Source organism: Corvus moneduloides, chromosome 16 (genome assembly GCF_009650955.1).
Source record: "Corvus moneduloides isolate bCorMon1 chromosome 16, bCorMon1.pri, whole genome shotgun sequence".
NCBI lineage: Eukaryota > Metazoa > Chordata > Aves > Passeriformes > Corvidae > Corvus > Corvus moneduloides.
The window spans coordinates 14,838,911-14,854,177 of record NC_045491.1 but is presented as its reverse complement, the minus strand read 5'-3'; the positions used below and the strand labels follow the sequence as shown (position 1 = coordinate 14,854,177).

General features: G+C 52.8%; 3 protein-coding genes across 3 annotated transcripts; all 3 read right to left on the bottom strand.

The window, feature by feature from the left end:
* Nucleotides 1-6,710: 6,710 nt before the first annotated feature.
* LOC116452116 (hemoglobin subunit alpha-A) lies at nucleotides 6,711-7,567 on the bottom strand. Its single transcript, XM_032126277.1, has 3 exons — nucleotides 7,412-7,567; nucleotides 7,060-7,264; nucleotides 6,711-6,938 (listed from the first exon to the last, which is right to left on the bottom strand). Exons 1-3 carry the CDS (start codon nucleotides 7,504-7,506, stop codon nucleotides 6,810-6,812), a joined length of 429 nt encoding a protein of 142 aa, XP_031982168.1. The 5' UTR covers nucleotides 7,507-7,567; the 3' UTR covers nucleotides 6,711-6,809.
* Nucleotides 7,568-9,771: 2,204 nt separating this feature from the next.
* Nucleotides 9,772-10,691, bottom strand: LOC116452134 (hemoglobin subunit alpha-D). The gene is made up of 3 exons (XM_032126309.1): nucleotides 10,546-10,691; nucleotides 10,227-10,431; nucleotides 9,772-9,951 (listed from the first exon to the last, which is right to left on the bottom strand). The coding sequence occupies exons 1-3, from the start codon at nucleotides 10,635-10,637 to the stop codon at nucleotides 9,823-9,825; spliced, it is 426 nt and encodes a 141-aa protein (XP_031982200.1). The 5' UTR covers nucleotides 10,638-10,691; the 3' UTR covers nucleotides 9,772-9,822.
* Nucleotides 10,692-12,955: 2,264 nt separating this feature from the next.
* Nucleotides 12,956-15,180, bottom strand: LOC116452203 (hemoglobin subunit pi). The gene is made up of 3 exons (XM_032126413.1): nucleotides 14,933-15,180; nucleotides 13,783-13,987; nucleotides 12,956-13,231 (listed from the first exon to the last, which is right to left on the bottom strand). Exons 1-3 carry the CDS (start codon nucleotides 15,025-15,027, stop codon nucleotides 13,103-13,105), a joined length of 429 nt encoding a protein of 142 aa, XP_031982304.1. The 5' UTR covers nucleotides 15,028-15,180; the 3' UTR covers nucleotides 12,956-13,102.
* Between the last annotated feature and the right edge of the window lie 87 nt (nucleotides 15,181-15,267).

The following is a 15,267-nucleotide window of genomic DNA, read 5'->3' as shown; positions in this document are numbered from 1 at the left end:
GCTCAAAATCTTTGCCTCTTGCTCTCACAGGATATTACTCTTTGTAATAACTTCCTGGGGCATGGGAAGGAAATCCCCTGGGGAATTGAGTGTCATTTTCTAGGAGCTCTGACATCACCAAAATCCCAGTCAGAGCAGGCTGTGTGCTCAAAGCTGGCAATGTCCTCATCTGATTTAGGAGGAGACTTCCTTGAAGTCAGCCCAGAAGCTTGAGCACATAAGCTCAAGGGATGGAAAAGGACCATTCCACTAATTTCCAGCTTCAATTTGTTCACTGCTTGTTCATTTCCGTTTGCCCCTGTGTGATACTATCCTTGAATTTTCAGAGCTCTCCTTCTAAGAGGAAAACAAATAAACCCTTCCATCCTCATTCTACATCAATTTAGCCTTCAACTCCACTTTTAGAGATATCAGCTCATCTCCAATCAGCCCTTATGAATTACTTTCTTGGAATGCTGTTTCTAGTTATTTTCCTCTTAAAAAAGAAAAAAAGAAGACATTCAATGTCAAAGATCTGAGTATAAATTAAGCTTATCTAGCACAACACAGAGTCAGATTCATTGTGTGTTACAATACGTATTTTTTTTCACAGCTTGGGTCTCTTGGACTTGCTTGTTCCCAAGTAAAGCATTCCAGCATTCACTGTAGCTGTGTGGATGGATGCTGTAGGATACGCCTCCTCCAGACTGACAGCTGCCCCAAATACATGGGGACATGCAAATGTTGTCATTGGCTTAGTGACTGTCTGGGCTGCTCCTTTTCCCTTTGGCTAAGCTGCCTTGCAGCCTCAGAAGGGATGAGTTTGGGCCAGGGAGGGTCTCCTTTTGGCTGCAGAGCCGGAGTTAGGGCTGAAGCTGGAGCTGGGGAAGCTGAAGCTTCCTCCACTTGCACAGGCAGTGCTGCAGGTGGATCACAAAGACTTGCAGGCGGGCAGAAGATCCAGCTGCAGAGGTATCTGCCTCATCCTGTGTGGCATCAAGAACCCACAGGACTCGGAAAACCACATGGGAGGTTCTGTTTATGCTGATGCCTGAGGGACCGTGGCCGTGCTGGGGCCAGGGCGTCTGTGTGACTCAGTGACTCTCTGAATGTGGTGTCGGTGTCCCTGTGATGGTTAGGGCTGACCACTTCTGCTTCTTGGTCTTTGGTGCAAGAGTCCCAAATTGCAGCCCTTCATTAGGAAGTCAGACAAAAGAGGAAGATGCTATTCTGGAGAGTGCATGTCCTACAGTGTTTCAAACAGGCCTGTGGAAAAGTGTGGATTATATACTATAAGTATCCCTCTTTGAGGCAACAACCTGGAAAAATAAATAATGGTGGCCTGTCCAAATTGGATTTATGGAGCTTTAACAGTGCTGATCCATGAATTTTGATAAATATATTTCTACTATTAATAAACGCACTCAGCTTCCCAACTATTGAGGGATGTCTAAAAGCTTTCTGGATGAGCAGCTGCAATGTACATTTTGCTGTATTGCTTTCCATAAATCCATAGCTGGGATCCTCTTGGCCATGTGCAAAAGTCTCTGGAGAGCACAGAGCTGGCACAGTCTGATCCCCTATTTCTGTTTGATCCCAGTGCAAGGAGTAAAAAAAGTGGCACAGACTGGAAAACTCTCTGTTTTAACTATCTTCAGGTAGATCTTCATTGAATTGTGTCCACCCAGCAGCTTGACTTGAAGTCACTGTGACAGGGGAAGGAAGAGTATAATGAAGAACTGTATCCCAGGATTAGGGACCAAAAATCTGCTGTTAGAGTTGCAGAGTTTTAGCTTTTGACAGAAAAGTCAGATGATGCTCCATTACTGCAGGAGACTGCTGAAAGGATATTTGATGTACTCTGTGGAATGCTGCTATGTGCAGCTCCCAGTGCTACAGAAAAACAGAAGGTCAATCCTTTCAGTGTAGATAAAGAGGGTGACCTGGATAGGGAAATATGATCTAAAACAGAGGAGGCTGAACTTAAACTGGCTATTACAGCTCAGGAAAAAGGTGCTGGGGTCCTTACTGATGGTTCACCAAGATTGCAGCCTTGATGTGCAGCAAAAAAAAAAAAAAAAAAAAAAAAGCCAACAAAATACGGTGATGTCATCAGGAAGGACCTGGGCTTACAAAATAAGAAAGAGGGCACCTCCTGCCTGTTGTGTAACAGCTTGGTGCACCCACATCTGTGCAGGTCTGGCCTCTGATCATAGAATCCTATAATCATGGAATAATTTGGATTGGAAGGGACTTCTAAAGGCTGTCTAACTCACCCCCTCTGCCATGGGGTGACCAGTAGGTCAGGTTGCTCAGAGCCCCATCCAACCTGGTCTTGAAAGGTTCTAGGGATGGGGCATCCCAACCTCCCCGAGTAACCTGTGCCGATGTTTTACCACCTTCATTGTGAAAAACTTCTTCCCTGTATCTAATCTAAATCAAACCTCTTCATTTAAAACCATCACCCCTTGTCCTATCACAACAGGACCTCTTAGGATGTAAGAGCATTGTGGACATAGAGCCCTGAGCAGGATAACTGAGATCAAGGGGATGGGGTAGCTGCACTATGAGGGGGTTCCAGGGAGGCTGGGATTTTTCTCTGGAGAAGGGGGAGCAAACATGCCAGCCCTACAAAATCATAAAGAGAACGTGGACCTGGTGCACATGCATGATGAGTTAGAGGCCATCGATCAGTCTGGTACATTGGTTCCGAATGGATAAAAAAGACTTTATTTGGAGCAGGTGGGAGAATGAACTTCTGGAATTCACTGCCACAGGAGGTTGTGGAAACAAATAGGATCAGCAGGTTTATGAAAGGTAGAGCAAATTCATGAGCAGCAGCAGGTCAACAGACAGATGCTGAAGGCAACAGGCTGGAATGTACCCTCTGGAATTGCTATTACTGCTTGTGTGGGAGCTGGAGGAACACAACCAAAGCTGTGCCCTCCCCAGATGGTATCTCCTGCTGCTGAAAAATACAGAAAAACAACGCAGGGAGAGAGGAAGTACTAATGTTACCAGCAGAGCATTGCCTATCATCTCATCTCCAAGCAAAATCAATCTCCCAGGTGGTTGCTGTGTGGTGGGAAGACAGGGCAACCAGCAGGAAGAAAATTTTTGCATTTCTATTCAATTTCCATCTTTGTAGTGAAAATCTAATCAATGCTCATTTTCTGTCTTCTACCACTTTTCCTTTTTCCACTGCCAAAACAGCCAGTGGAGGAGGTGGGAGGATCCCAAAAAGTTTGAATTAAAGTATATTTCAATCATTCCTTATTTTCAGACTGCTTGCCTGAAAAAAAAAATCCCCTTTACCTCAAAAACTGATGGAAGCCACCTCCAAACATGCAATATCTCTGGGAAAAGAGGGAGGGGAATGGGGTCACAGAAACGAGACCATCATGTCTCTTATCATTAGGAGGGTAAAAGGAGGAAACCAAGGAACTACAAAGCAGTTGGCTTCAATTAAAAAAAGCCAAACAGTGGGACTTCTAATCAAAGAAAGAGATGAGTAATAATCATGGCCATTGCCAGGAATGAATCCTTTCAGATGAGTCTGTTTTCCTTCTTTGACAGATTCCAGTTCTTTGTTTACCATTATTATTCACTGTTCTGTCATCAATTACTTGTGTTGTAGTGGAGAATGTCCTTATTAAGTTCTCAGATGTTCCTGAGCTGGAGAGGATGCAAACACTTAAAATCCAAAAACTGGCTTAAAATCCAAAAGGATCCAGACAAATCAGAGAGATCATTTCAGCAGGGAAAATCTGACATTTAGGAAAGAGTGGCCGTCCAAACACACAGCAAAGAAGCAGAAGACCTATTGGCTGCACCACTCACGGGTTACACTATTGCCATATTGAATTCCAATATGGGATGTAGAAACAAGAACAGTTTGTAAAACACATGATGTTTTCCCTCCTCATTCCAGCAAAAGGATCGCTCAGCTGCTCTCCTAAGATCACCTTCCAGTGAGGAATTAATTCTCCATCTTCCCACTACTTGTTTGCTAGATCAAATTTTAGCAGAGAAGCAGTGGGAAGATAGAAAATTCATGGAGAATTCCTGTTAAACTCCCCTCGGATGCTTGACCTCCTCCAGAAGTACGTTTTTGTGTCCCTTTCCAGGACACCCTCTCTAGGGCCATGACTATCTATCCAACATAATAAGATTAGAATCCAAACTACCTGGACAATGCTGTTTGCAGCCCCTCAAGAGGCTGGTGAAAGTGCTGTGATCAGGTAAGTCATAACCATCAAGCTCATTTCCTGATGTCATTTTAGCTCCTCTTTCAATAAAAATGAGCTCTGAGATGCCACTTGCCGTGGTGACATCACAGGAGAGAACACTGTGCTGTTCTGGGGTATCTTTGAACCCTGGGTGCTTTGTCCATCAAGAATAAATGAGAGCTGAGAAAGGCCTGCAGAGAGTGGAGACATCAAAACGGGCATGACCTGGAGATATTCATCTTCCTTCTTCTGCTGAAGCTGCCTGGTGTGACTCGGCTTCCTGAGTGCTGCCGTGGCCTGGATCAGGGGACTTTGTCTCCAAATCCACCTCCTCAGCGTCACCTGGGGCTGTTTCAGGCTGCTGCTGCTGCTGTGGCAATGCAGAAGTTGCCTCCAACTCCCTCCTCAGCACTGGAGCTGCAGCAAAGCCAGCTGCAAAACCAGCCTGGGGCAAATATTTGACCTGCCCCGCTCCAGAGCGTGGCTGCTGTGGTGCTGGTGGGTCCCAAGGCAGCTGGGCAGGGATGCCAGCTCAGGGAGCGCCAAGCTGTGGCCAGCGTGTCTGTCCCGTGGGCAGGCTGCGTCCTGGGGCACACGAAGCCATGGTCACCGAGGGATGCCCAGTGAAGGGAGCCCCTGCGCTATGAGCCAGGAGGCACAAGGGGCTCGGGGCTGGAACTCTCAGCGCTGGACACGGACTGATGGGAAGGGGTCCTGCACCCCCCTCCGAGCTGGCACCGGCGTCCCCAAAGCCCTCGCGACCCGGGGCTGGCTGGAAGCCCGGTCGCAGCAGCCCCGCTTCCCCCAGCCCGCGCACCCTCTGCCCGGGCCCGAGAAAGCACCACGGCTGGAGGTCCCCCTCTGGTGGCAGCAGGGACAAATGGCTGGGACAACAGCAGCGCAGCGGTCCCTGGCCAGGCAGAACCCTGGGGAAGTGCTGCAGAGGCAGGACACTGCCCACTGCCACCCGGCGTGTCCTGCCTGAGGTCACGGCACGGCTTGGGAGCAGCCAGGAGCTAAAGCCGAGCTGGAAACCACTTTCACCCCTCACATACACATTGTCCCCACACTTTTACACCTCGTCTCATGTACCCACCATGCTCAGGACCTTGAGGGCCCTTAGTGGTTGAGTTAGCAGGAGTCCAAGCCCGTGCTGGATTTGATGCTGGCTCTTCCCAACGCTTTCCACACCAGTTCACACCTCCTTGCACACCTGTGTGCCCTGAGTCCCCACCATATCCTGGTTCTCCATGAGATCCCTGGGAAGTTGTGCCCACAGCTCTGCCTGGGTGATGTTCCTGGTTGGAGGGGTGGAACCTGCTCCAACACCTGCTCTGCACAAAGGGAGACCAGACTGCCCAGGGATGCCATGTGCAGCTTTCTCCTCCCTTCCTCATCATGCCCAGTGGGTCACAGGTGCCAGTACAGTGGCCATGTGAGATCATGATGCCTGAGGTGCACTGCAGAAGAAACCCCAGGATCTGAAGGGCCTCCTTCTCTCTTTGGAGTCATTGGAGTTTCTCCTGTCTCTGTGCATTCACTGACAGTGCCTGGAGGCCATGGGACTAGGGAAGAGTCCATCCTTGCCAATGCCAAGGATCAAAGGACCTTGTGGCAACCTTAGCTGGCTTTGTGAGCCACCCTGGGGCTTCCTTGAACCTTCCCCCCTCACTAAAGACCTTCCAGCCCTTACTCAGCACCTGGCAGGTTGTAGCCTCCTGGGACTATCTGTTGCCCAGTCTCCCACCACACCCAGAGCTGGAGCAGAGCCCAGACTTTCCTTTATCAGCCCCCAACCATGGCCACCCTGCTGTGGGCTGTGATAAGGCCTGGGGGGGTACAGACAGCAGCACAAGTCCTGGGCTCCTTTTTGTGCTCTTTACCCACCCCACACTGCTGGATCTGGAGCTGAGCCCCATCTACTCCCCTTGCAGCTCCCCAGGACCCTTCCACAGAGACACCCGAGCAATGGGGCATTAGGTGGAGACAGAAGCAGTCTTCCACCACTGCACGGCCCTGTGTGCAAAGAAAGATGTCCTGGCACAGGGAGGTCCTCAGGGTGTTCTCACGCTGCCACCGGGCAGAGGGTCACAGGTGCCAGGAGCCCTCGTACTCCTGTGTCTCCTGCAAACATTTCCAGGAGGAGATGCCCTCCAACACTTTGTCCTGAGCAAGGGTGCACAGGCCTGGTGATGCAAGAGGGGATTCCAGCGTGGAATTCTGGTGGGACAGTCTGGGGCTGCAGGGAGCCCCAGATCTTCCAGTCTCTCCTCTCCACTGGTGCCTAGGAATGCTCTGCTTGCTCCCAGAGCCCCACGGCAGCAGAGCGGCGTCTGCCTGCTGGATACCACCCCCCAGACGCTGCCTCCTCTCAGGGACAGCAAAACCAGAGCCCATTTCCTCCATGTACCCACCTGGTGGGGGAACCTCCAGTTCAGACCCCCAGAGCACATCCCTCCCACTCCCTTCCCGCAGGCAGCACACAGAGCAGGACACCAGAGCTGGAGCACAAATGCAAGAGACTTTATTTCAGAACATTTGACTGCTCGCTGTCGGAGGGCTGGTGGTGTGTTGGGCCCAGCTCTAGCCACGGTACACGTCTTAACGGTACTTGGCAGTCAGCACGGTGCCCACGGCGCACAGGAACTTGTCCAGGGAAGCGTGGACCTCTGGGGTCAGGAGAGAGGGGTTGTGGCAGGCCACCACCACCAGGAAGCACTGGCCCAGCAGCTGAAAGGCAAAAGGATGTGGTGAGCAAGGGAATGAGGCAAGGGGGTAGCCAAGGCATGCAGGAGGGGAGCTGGGCTGGTCATCCCTTCCCAGGGCTGGACACCCCTTCCCAGACACTCACTTTGAAGTTGACAGGGTCCACGCGGAGTTTTTGGGCGTGGAGGTCGCTGAGCTTGGAGAGGGCACCAGCAATGTCATCGATGTGGTTGGCAGCTTCGACCAGTGCAGCCGCCACCTTCTTGCCGTGACCCTTGACCTGAGCAGATCCCTTTCCTAGGTCAAAGTGGGGGAAGTAGGTCTTGGTCTGGGGGTAGGTGACGAACATCCTGGAGAACAGAGCGGTTCAGAGACGGGTGAGTCAGGGACAGGGAGGCACAGGACAGAGACAGCTGCGGATGGGGAGAAGAGGGGGCGGATGCGAGGGAGTCGGGGCTGGAGAGGAGAGAGGGTCACGCTGGGGACGGCCACAGTACCTCTCCAGGGTCTCGGCGCCATACTCCTCGGCTTGGCCGCCGATTTTGCCGAAGACGGCCTTGACGTTGCTCTTGTCGTTGGGGGACAGCACCATGATGTCACCTCTGCCTCGGCAGCCCCAACACGGGTGTCCCCGCTGGCCGCCGCCGCCCTTATATGCGGTGCTGGGGCTCCGCCCGCCCCGCCCCGCCCCGGTCCCGGGGGTGCTGGACCCCGGCCAGGCGGGGCCACCGCCCGTCCTCCCCCGCCCCGCTCCGCCCGGGCACCGGCACCGGCACCGGCACCGGCACCGGCGGGGGGGCTCTGCCTCGGCACCGCGGGGTCGGGTCAGGGTTACGGTCAGGGCTTGTTCCAGCGCAGGTGGGTGGTCTCTGCCCCACGGACACACGCTGACATGACAGCAGGGTTAAGCTTGGGGTTAGGATGAGGTTTAGGTTTAGGTGTAGTGCCTGGGCTGGCATGGGCTGTCGTTAGGGTCTGCACTGGCACTGGCAGAGGAGCCCGTGTGTGTCCCCTCCTGGCGTGGGGTGGGACACTGGCTGGGTGCTCCTGGCACAGCCTGGGTGGGTTCTGGTCAGGTGTTGGGACAGCAGCAGGGTCTGTGCCCCACAGCCACACAGAGGCCCCTGTGCACCTGCATGTACAGGCTGACCACCCAACAGCCTGCACACACCCCCCTGATCTGCCCCAGGACACACAGTGCCCCTCCACGCACTGCCAGCTGACACCTACACGTCCTTGCACACACATGTGCTGTCCCTATACAGCCCTCTGCCATGCAACACAGTCCCTGTGCACAGCTGCCCCACTGCACTCCCTGCTCCTGTTCCTCAGGACACCTCACACCGGTGTATCCCACACCACCCCACAGTGTGTGACCTGCTCCTTGAACCACAGTCACGTACATCTCTTTGCTAACAGACCCCGGAGCTCCCCTGCCCCAGCCCCCTCTCCTGCACAGTCTGTGCTGGCCCTGGTGTTGTGGGGCACTGGGGGACCCTGACTTCCAGTCAGGGAGGACACTTGGCAGAGCCACAGGATCAGCACTGGGCACTGCTGCAAGCTCTTTGGGCAGTTACAAGGGACCGCAGTGGTCTGTGGTGAGCCCTGTGTGCTCCAAATGAAGGTGAGGAATGTAACAAGGACGAGGAAGATGAAGGTGGTGAGGAAGACAAGGAGGGTGAGGGGGCTTGCAGAGCTTGCACTAGGTTCGGGAGGTGGCGCAGACCAGCAGGTGATAGTTCACACCCGTGTTTCCTCCACGGCTGAGGTTCTTATCATTTGTGTTTAGGGGAGATTAGCTCGGTCTGGCACCACTTCAGAGTGGGGAGGGAGGGCCGGGGGGGCTGATTTTCTGGGAAGCAGCAGCAGGGCAGTGTCTGCTGCATGTGTGTGCATGGGGGGAGCTGCCAAGGTAGCAGAGCCCTTCAAACTGCTGACACAAAACCAAATTGGTGTAAACGCACATGAGCACACTGGGATGTGGACTGGGGTGTGTTTGAGGATGGAGCATAAGTGCTGTGGGCTCACCTGCAGGAGCAGGGGCTGCCATGGTCTGGGACTGCCAGGCCTGTTTGTGAGCAGGCAGGATCCCTGCGTGCCCCCGCCTGCCTTCTGCCCGCACCTGGACACTCAGGCACCTCTCTCCTGCAGGACCTCATCTCCTCCCTCTGGTGTCACAGCACAGAGCAAACCCAGGGCTAGTTTAGTATCTCATAGCCCACCACCTGTGATCACTGATTTTTTTAAAATTCAGGCTCAAAAGTCCTGAAACCAGTGTCCCTATACTGGACTGCAGATTTGCCCATCCCATTCCTCCCCTGCCCAGGTCCCAGGAGAAGAGCAGACACCTGGGGCAAGTGTGGAGGCTTTTCCCTGGCAGTTGACTGGGATTCGTGGCTCAGGAGCTTGAGTCCAAGAACAGGCTTTGTGCTTAATGATCTGTGGTGGACTTTTTTCTCTCCATGAATTCTCTGATTGCTTCTGGAGCTCATGCAAGCACATAGCTCCCTAATAAAGTCCTAAAAAGCCATCTTGATAGATGGAGACAGGCAGGATTTATCCTACACCCCCATCACCCCCCGGTATCCTTCAAGGGGATGCAAAGATCACGTTTGTCTTGGCGCAGCCTTCGCCCTGCTCCCTGGAGGGATGCAGGCAGAGCTCCATTCCCTGGCTCCTGCCATCAGCTGCATCCCATGCAGGGGAGGGTTGGAAGCGAGCAGGGCCCTGGGGGACACCCAGGGAGCCCAGGGCTGGCGCTGCCCTTCCCGTACCACACCTGCAGCCCCCTCTCTCCGGCAGGAGCACTGCCACACTCCAGCCCAGCCCCCGGCCCCGGCACAAACAGACGCGTTACTGCAGCAAAGGAGTCTTTTTTTATTGATGGTACACGAGCACGGCTGACAGCTCATCTGTACTTCTCAGCCAGCACGGCGGCCACGGCCGACATGAACTTGTCGACGGCAGAGTGCACCTCGGGGGTGTACTCCTTACCCAGGCGCACGGCCAGCACCACCTGCAAGCACTGAGCCAGGAACTGCAAGGCAAAACAGGGCTTAGCACCGCCACTACAGCCCCCACGTCCCCATCCCGGTCTCTGTCCCAGACTCCCTGTCCCACATCCCCTGCTCCCCATTCTGAGTTCCCTCCCCATCCCCTGTCCTCCAACCCCCTCCTCCCACCCTGATCCCTGCCCCCCACTCCCTGTCCCTCAGTCTCCATTCCTCGTCCCCCGTCCCCTGTTCCCTGCCTCCCCATCCTGATCCCTGTCCCCAGACCCCTTCCCCATCCCCATCCCCATCCCCCGCCTGCCTTGAAGTTGACGGGGTCCACACGCAGGTTGTAGGCGTGCAGGTTGCTGAGCTCAGACAGAGCCTGGCTGAGGTTGTCCAGGTTCTTGATGGCAGTGCCCAGGGCAGCCACCACTTTCTTGCCATGGCCACGGATCTGATCAGAGCCTTGTGACAGGTCGAAGTGGGGGAAGTAGGTCTTGGTCGGGGGGTAGGAATGGAACATCCTGGGGGAGTGGGACAGTCAGTGCTGCTGACCCCAGCCGGACCCACCACACTGGCCCCTCCGTGGGGCTACCACCCCCTCCTCCCCCTGGCCCATGGGGTCCCCAGGCCTGTACCTCCACAGGGTCTCGGCTCCGATCTCCTCCTCGGCGCCGCCGACCTTTCCCCAGACCTGCTGGATCAGCTTCTTGTCCTCGGCAGTCAGCATGGTGGCGGCTGGAAAAGTGGGCAGGGGTTGGTAGCAGCAGCACCTGCAGGGACGCCTCTTATAGCCACTGGCACCTCCACCCAGCCTTATCTTATCACACTGAGGGGCAAGGGGATGGCTGGGCTGTGGGAGCGGCTGCGGCACTGCCTTGGAGGGGCCCAGATGCCTCGGGGGGCCCTGCCCTAAGGAGGCCCCTGGGGGGCCCAGCTGCCTGTCCTGCCCTGCTGCACCAGCCCAACACCAGAACTGGGCTGGGGGCAGCACCTTACCAGGCTGCCCCATGGACAGCAGCAGCCCTGGGCATGTCCCATGCGTGCCACAGCCTTTTCCACCCTGGCTGGCATGTTCTCAAACCTCCTGTTGTGATCCATCATTCCCCACAGATAGGCCAGGGTCCTCCTTGGCTCTGAGGGTGTTGAGGTAGGTCCCACAAGTGTCCCTGGTCCCCTCCAGACTTTGGCACATCCAGCCCCTCTCTGCTCCAAGAGCCCCATGGCCTCTGACTAGGAGCCATGGACAAGCTCCCCCAGAGAAACCCAGGCAGGGAACAACCTCCTCTTTGGTTCATGGTCTTCCCAAAGTCCATCCTGTCATGCTTCTCAGTCATGGACTCCCTCCCTTCTTCCCATCCCCATGTGTGCTCCTGCCTCTCCCCATAAATGCTGGGACTTCTCGCAGGGCACATGGTGGCTGGTCATACAATAACAGAATTTTAGAGTAATAGGATTACTAATGTTGGAAAAGGTGTATAGGATCATTGAGCCCAACCATTCCCCCAGCACCGCCAAGGCCAACACTAAACCAGGTCCCCAAGAGCCACATCTACACATCTAAATCCCTCCAGGGACAGGGACTCCACCACTGCCCAGGACAGCCTGTGCCAGTGCCTGACAATGCTTTCAGTGAAGAAATTTTTCTTAATATCCAACCTAAGCCTCTCCTGGCACAACTTGAGGCCATTTCCTCTGACTCTCACATCCTTCTCTCAGCCTCTGTAGGAAGAAGGAGTTGGTGCAAACATGGGGTAAGGGACATGCCAGATGCTGACAGAGCATGTCAGTCACGGATTTAAACCTCCAGGTTACCTGAGATCCATGGATGCAGAATGCTTTAAAAGCTGCTGTGGTGACATGTTTAGAGCCATTTGGTGTCCTGAGAGCTTCCACACCACCTTTTTCCCCCTTGTCCAAACACAGTCCCTAAACTCCACGGATGAGATGAGGACTGCCACTTGCAGTGCTGGCTCAGGCTGGCTACCAGAGCAGGGTGAAGGCTGTGCACCCACTGTTTGTTTCACGCCAGAAGTCTCTGAGACAGGAGCTGACATGGTGCTGTGCTTTAGGTTTTGGCCAAACTGCCCCCAGTAACACACTGATGTTTCAGGTTCTGTTGAGCAGCATTTGCACAGCATCAAGACTGCCTCTGTTTCTCACTCTGCTCCCACCCAGGGAATAGCTTTCAAGGTGCTGGGAGAGGACACAGCCAGGCAGATAGGCCCAACTAACCAAAGATAACTAACCAACCATATAACACCATGCTCAGCCATCAAAGGGAAAAGAAGGGGTTTGAGGGAGTTTTAGGGGGGTTATCCATGGTTTTTACTCATGAACTGGCTGAACATCAGCCTACCCGTGGAATGTGGTGAGTGATTGCCTCTGCATCCCCTGTTTTGTTTTCTTCCCTGTGCTTCCACTTAGTCTTCAATTACTAAACAATTATTTATGTTTGTTTTTTTGATTTTGACCCCAAATTTTCTTGGTTTTATTTTTCCTTTGCCCTTCACCTCATCCCATTGCAGGGGGGAAGTGAGTGGGCAGCTGGGGTGCAGTGGCTGCACAGTGGGGTCAACCCACAGCATGAAGCACATCAGATACCATGTCCATGCCCCATGGAGAGAAGTGTGACAGGACAATGCCCTGCACTGCAATGCAGGTTTGATTCCCAACAGGCTGGGATGGCTTTTGGATAGGTTAAGCAAAAAGCCTGGATCCATTCAATGTCCTGGCAGGGTACAAGACTCTTTCCTGGTCAGCCTGGAAACAGTTCGTGGTGGATATACCTCGGTGAGCAGCTGCATTCACAGGGCTCCAGCCCATTCTGGGCTTCTGCTCAATGGTATGTTGCTCCTACTGAATGTTATGTTACCCCCACTGAACTGGCACATGAATTAGTACACATTTGTTAGTATATGAATTAGTACATGAATTTATAAAGTTTAGTATTTCCCCCTCCATATTGTGTAGACATTTCAGAATACCCCTGCCTGAACAGTCAGGTGTGGGCAGAACACATCGAGATGAAAGCACAGAGACCACAGCTCACATTTGAATTATTTATTGGGTTTTGCAGATGACTGAGCCCCTGCAGGGGGGATTTAAAGAGCTGCCCAGGAAGAGGTGATACCCCAGAGCCTGGCAGCAGGGCTGGGATGTAGATGGGTCTCCCTCACCCTCTGTTGAGGCCATTTATCTGTACTTCTCAGTCAGAACAGAGGAAACACTGGACAGGAACTTGTCCCATGCAGCATGAACTTCTGGGGTGAAGTCACTGGGATAGCGGGCAGCCAGAGAGCACAGGATACAGTGGGAAAGCAGCTGTAAGGCAAAGCAGCATGAAATCCATCATAATGAGTACCAGGTATCAGTGTAGGGGTCTGCAATGGACCTTGGGCCCAGTGTGCTCTGGGATGACAACTACGTGTCCCAACCAGGCAGTGCTGCTGCCTGAGACGGGAGTGAAGAAGCACAGCTGTCTTTGGCATAGGGCAAAAGGCACTGCTTGATCCCACTCCCTCTTCCATGTGTTCCTTCCTTCCTCAAGTGCAACAAAGTGGGACTGTTCATAATTTATTAAAACTTTGTTCAAGACAGGTGATGTAGCTTGAGGTGTGAGGCAGATTCATGAATTACAGCTAAAACAGCAGAGATTTGAGTCTGTCTAACACAAACCACAGGAGCCCCCTGAGTAGTTCTTTGCCTGCACTGGGCCAGAACTTCCATTAAAAGACCCAATCCCAGGTTAAAAATCACATGAGAAGCAGGCTGTGCAGCACAGTCAGGGACTGTGTGCCATTAGCCCTCATGACCGGTGGTCTCTGATTCTGTGATGGCAGTTTCCACCCCTGAAAGTTTCTGTGCTCCCTCACCTTGAAGTTCACGGGGTCCACCCTGAGGATGTAAGCATGCAGCTCACTGAGCTTGGCCAAAGCCCCTGGAATGTCATCAACGTGCTTCACAGCTTCCCCGACGGCATGCATGACCTTGGAGCCGTGGCCACGGAGCTGAGCTGAGCCTTGGCTCAGATCGAAGTGAGGGAAGTAGGTTTTCGTCTGGGGGTAGCTGAAGAAAAGCCTGGAGGAAAACAAGAAGAAGGTGCTCAGCAGTAGAAATGGTATGAGGTGGTAAAACCTCAGAGCAAGCGCAGTGTAAACCTTCTGCAGCACATGCAGATTATACAGCAGGTTAATCTGTACATACTAGAGAAGAATTAAGTGTTAAAAAATATTTAAAATTTAATGTAGTTTTGGGTTTGGTTTTGTTTTGTTTGGTCTTGTTTTTAATAAACTAAACCCTGAAATTGTCACCAAATTTCCTGTATTATATTATAACCAAGTTTCCAGGACCTTCAAACCAAAATGAACAAACCAGAATTGATATGAGTGGTACTCAGAATCCTGAAAGGAGGATCGCAATACTTTCAAGTGAGCTGTAAATAGCATTTAAATCACTTTGAATAACATGACAATTTCTGAATATTTACAGACCCTTTTGTGCCAGCTTGCTTAATTGGTACAGACTTTGAATTACTGTGCCATGCTTCATGCAGGGGATCCAGCTGTCTTGTTTCCTAACAGTTTGTTACTTACCAACTGGAACAATGAAACCTGAGCATCCAGTGAGTTTGGTGGATAACTATTTTGTTAATGGATAAAAACTGTAAGAGAAAGCACATCACTTGTACAATAAACCGCTTCAAGTTTATCCCCTAACAGGGATAATGGTGTTTAGGACACCGAGTAGGAATGACTTTGAATTCCTCGCCAGTGCTTCTGGCTATGAATTCTTCTGTATGGCTATAAGGAGAAACAAAACCCTATTAAATTGTTTAAAAAATCATGGTTTACTGCTAGATTTTGAAGCATTTAGTAGCACAGATATAACTCCTGAAGATTACATATCAAACAGCACAACTCTCCATTAAGTCTCCCCAGTCCCAGCCTGCTCTCATTCACCCAAGTTCTACATGAGAGGCATCCTGATAGCAAAGCCCTCTTTGGGGGACTGCTGGGGCCTTACCTCTCCAGTGATTCTGCCCCAATGGCATCAGCTTGGGTGGCCACCTTGGCCCAGATGGTGACCACGGCGGCTTTCTCGGCTTGGGTCAGCGTCATTGTGCGGGAGGTGCTGGCTCTGTTCCCTTGGAGTGACGGCTCGGAGCAGGTTTGGACTCACCACCCTGGCAGCCCTGGTTATAAAGGGGAAGGGGAGAGCAGACCTTGGTGCCTGTCCACACTCATTGGTCATTCCAGAGGCCCACTCATGGAGTGGGGGACGCTTATCTCCCGAGAGGCACTGGCTACTTCAGCAAGGGTCAGCACACTGCCCTCCTTGCCTGCCAGCCTTATCAGCTT

Excerpts from the sequence above, each read along its gene's own strand:
- LOC116452134 (XM_032126309.1), bottom strand. The coding sequence starts at position 10,637 with ATGCTGACTGCCGAGGACAAGAAGCTGATCCAGCAGGTCTGGGGAAAG. Across the intron at positions 10,432-10,545 it reads GGAGCCGAGACCCTGTGGAG|GATGTTCCATTCCTACCCCC; the intron begins GTACAGGCCTGG and ends CCACTCCCCCAG. Across the intron at positions 9,952-10,226 it reads TGGACCCCGTCAACTTCAAG|TTCCTGGCTCAGTGCTTGCA; the intron begins GCAGGCGGGGGA and ends TTTGCCTTGCAG.
- LOC116452116 (XM_032126277.1), bottom strand. The coding sequence starts at position 7,506 with ATGGTGCTGTCCCCCAACGACAAGAGCAACGTCAAGGCCGTCTTCGGC. Across the intron at positions 7,265-7,411 it reads GGCGCCGAGACCCTGGAGAG|GATGTTCGTCACCTACCCCC; the intron begins GTACTGTGGCCG and ends TCTGTTCTCCAG. Across the intron at positions 6,939-7,059 it reads TGGACCCTGTCAACTTCAAA|CTGCTGGGCCAGTGCTTCCT; the intron begins GTGAGTGTCTGG and ends TTTGCCTTTCAG.
- LOC116452203 (XM_032126413.1), bottom strand. The coding sequence starts at position 15,027 with ATGACGCTGACCCAAGCCGAGAAAGCCGCCGTGGTCACCATCTGGGCC. Across the intron at positions 13,988-14,932 it reads GGGGCAGAATCACTGGAGAG|GCTTTTCTTCAGCTACCCCC; the intron begins GTAAGGCCCCAG and ends GTTTTCCTCCAG. Across the intron at positions 13,232-13,782 it reads TGGACCCCGTGAACTTCAAG|CTGCTTTCCCACTGTATCCT; the intron begins GTGAGGGAGCAC and ends TTTGCCTTACAG.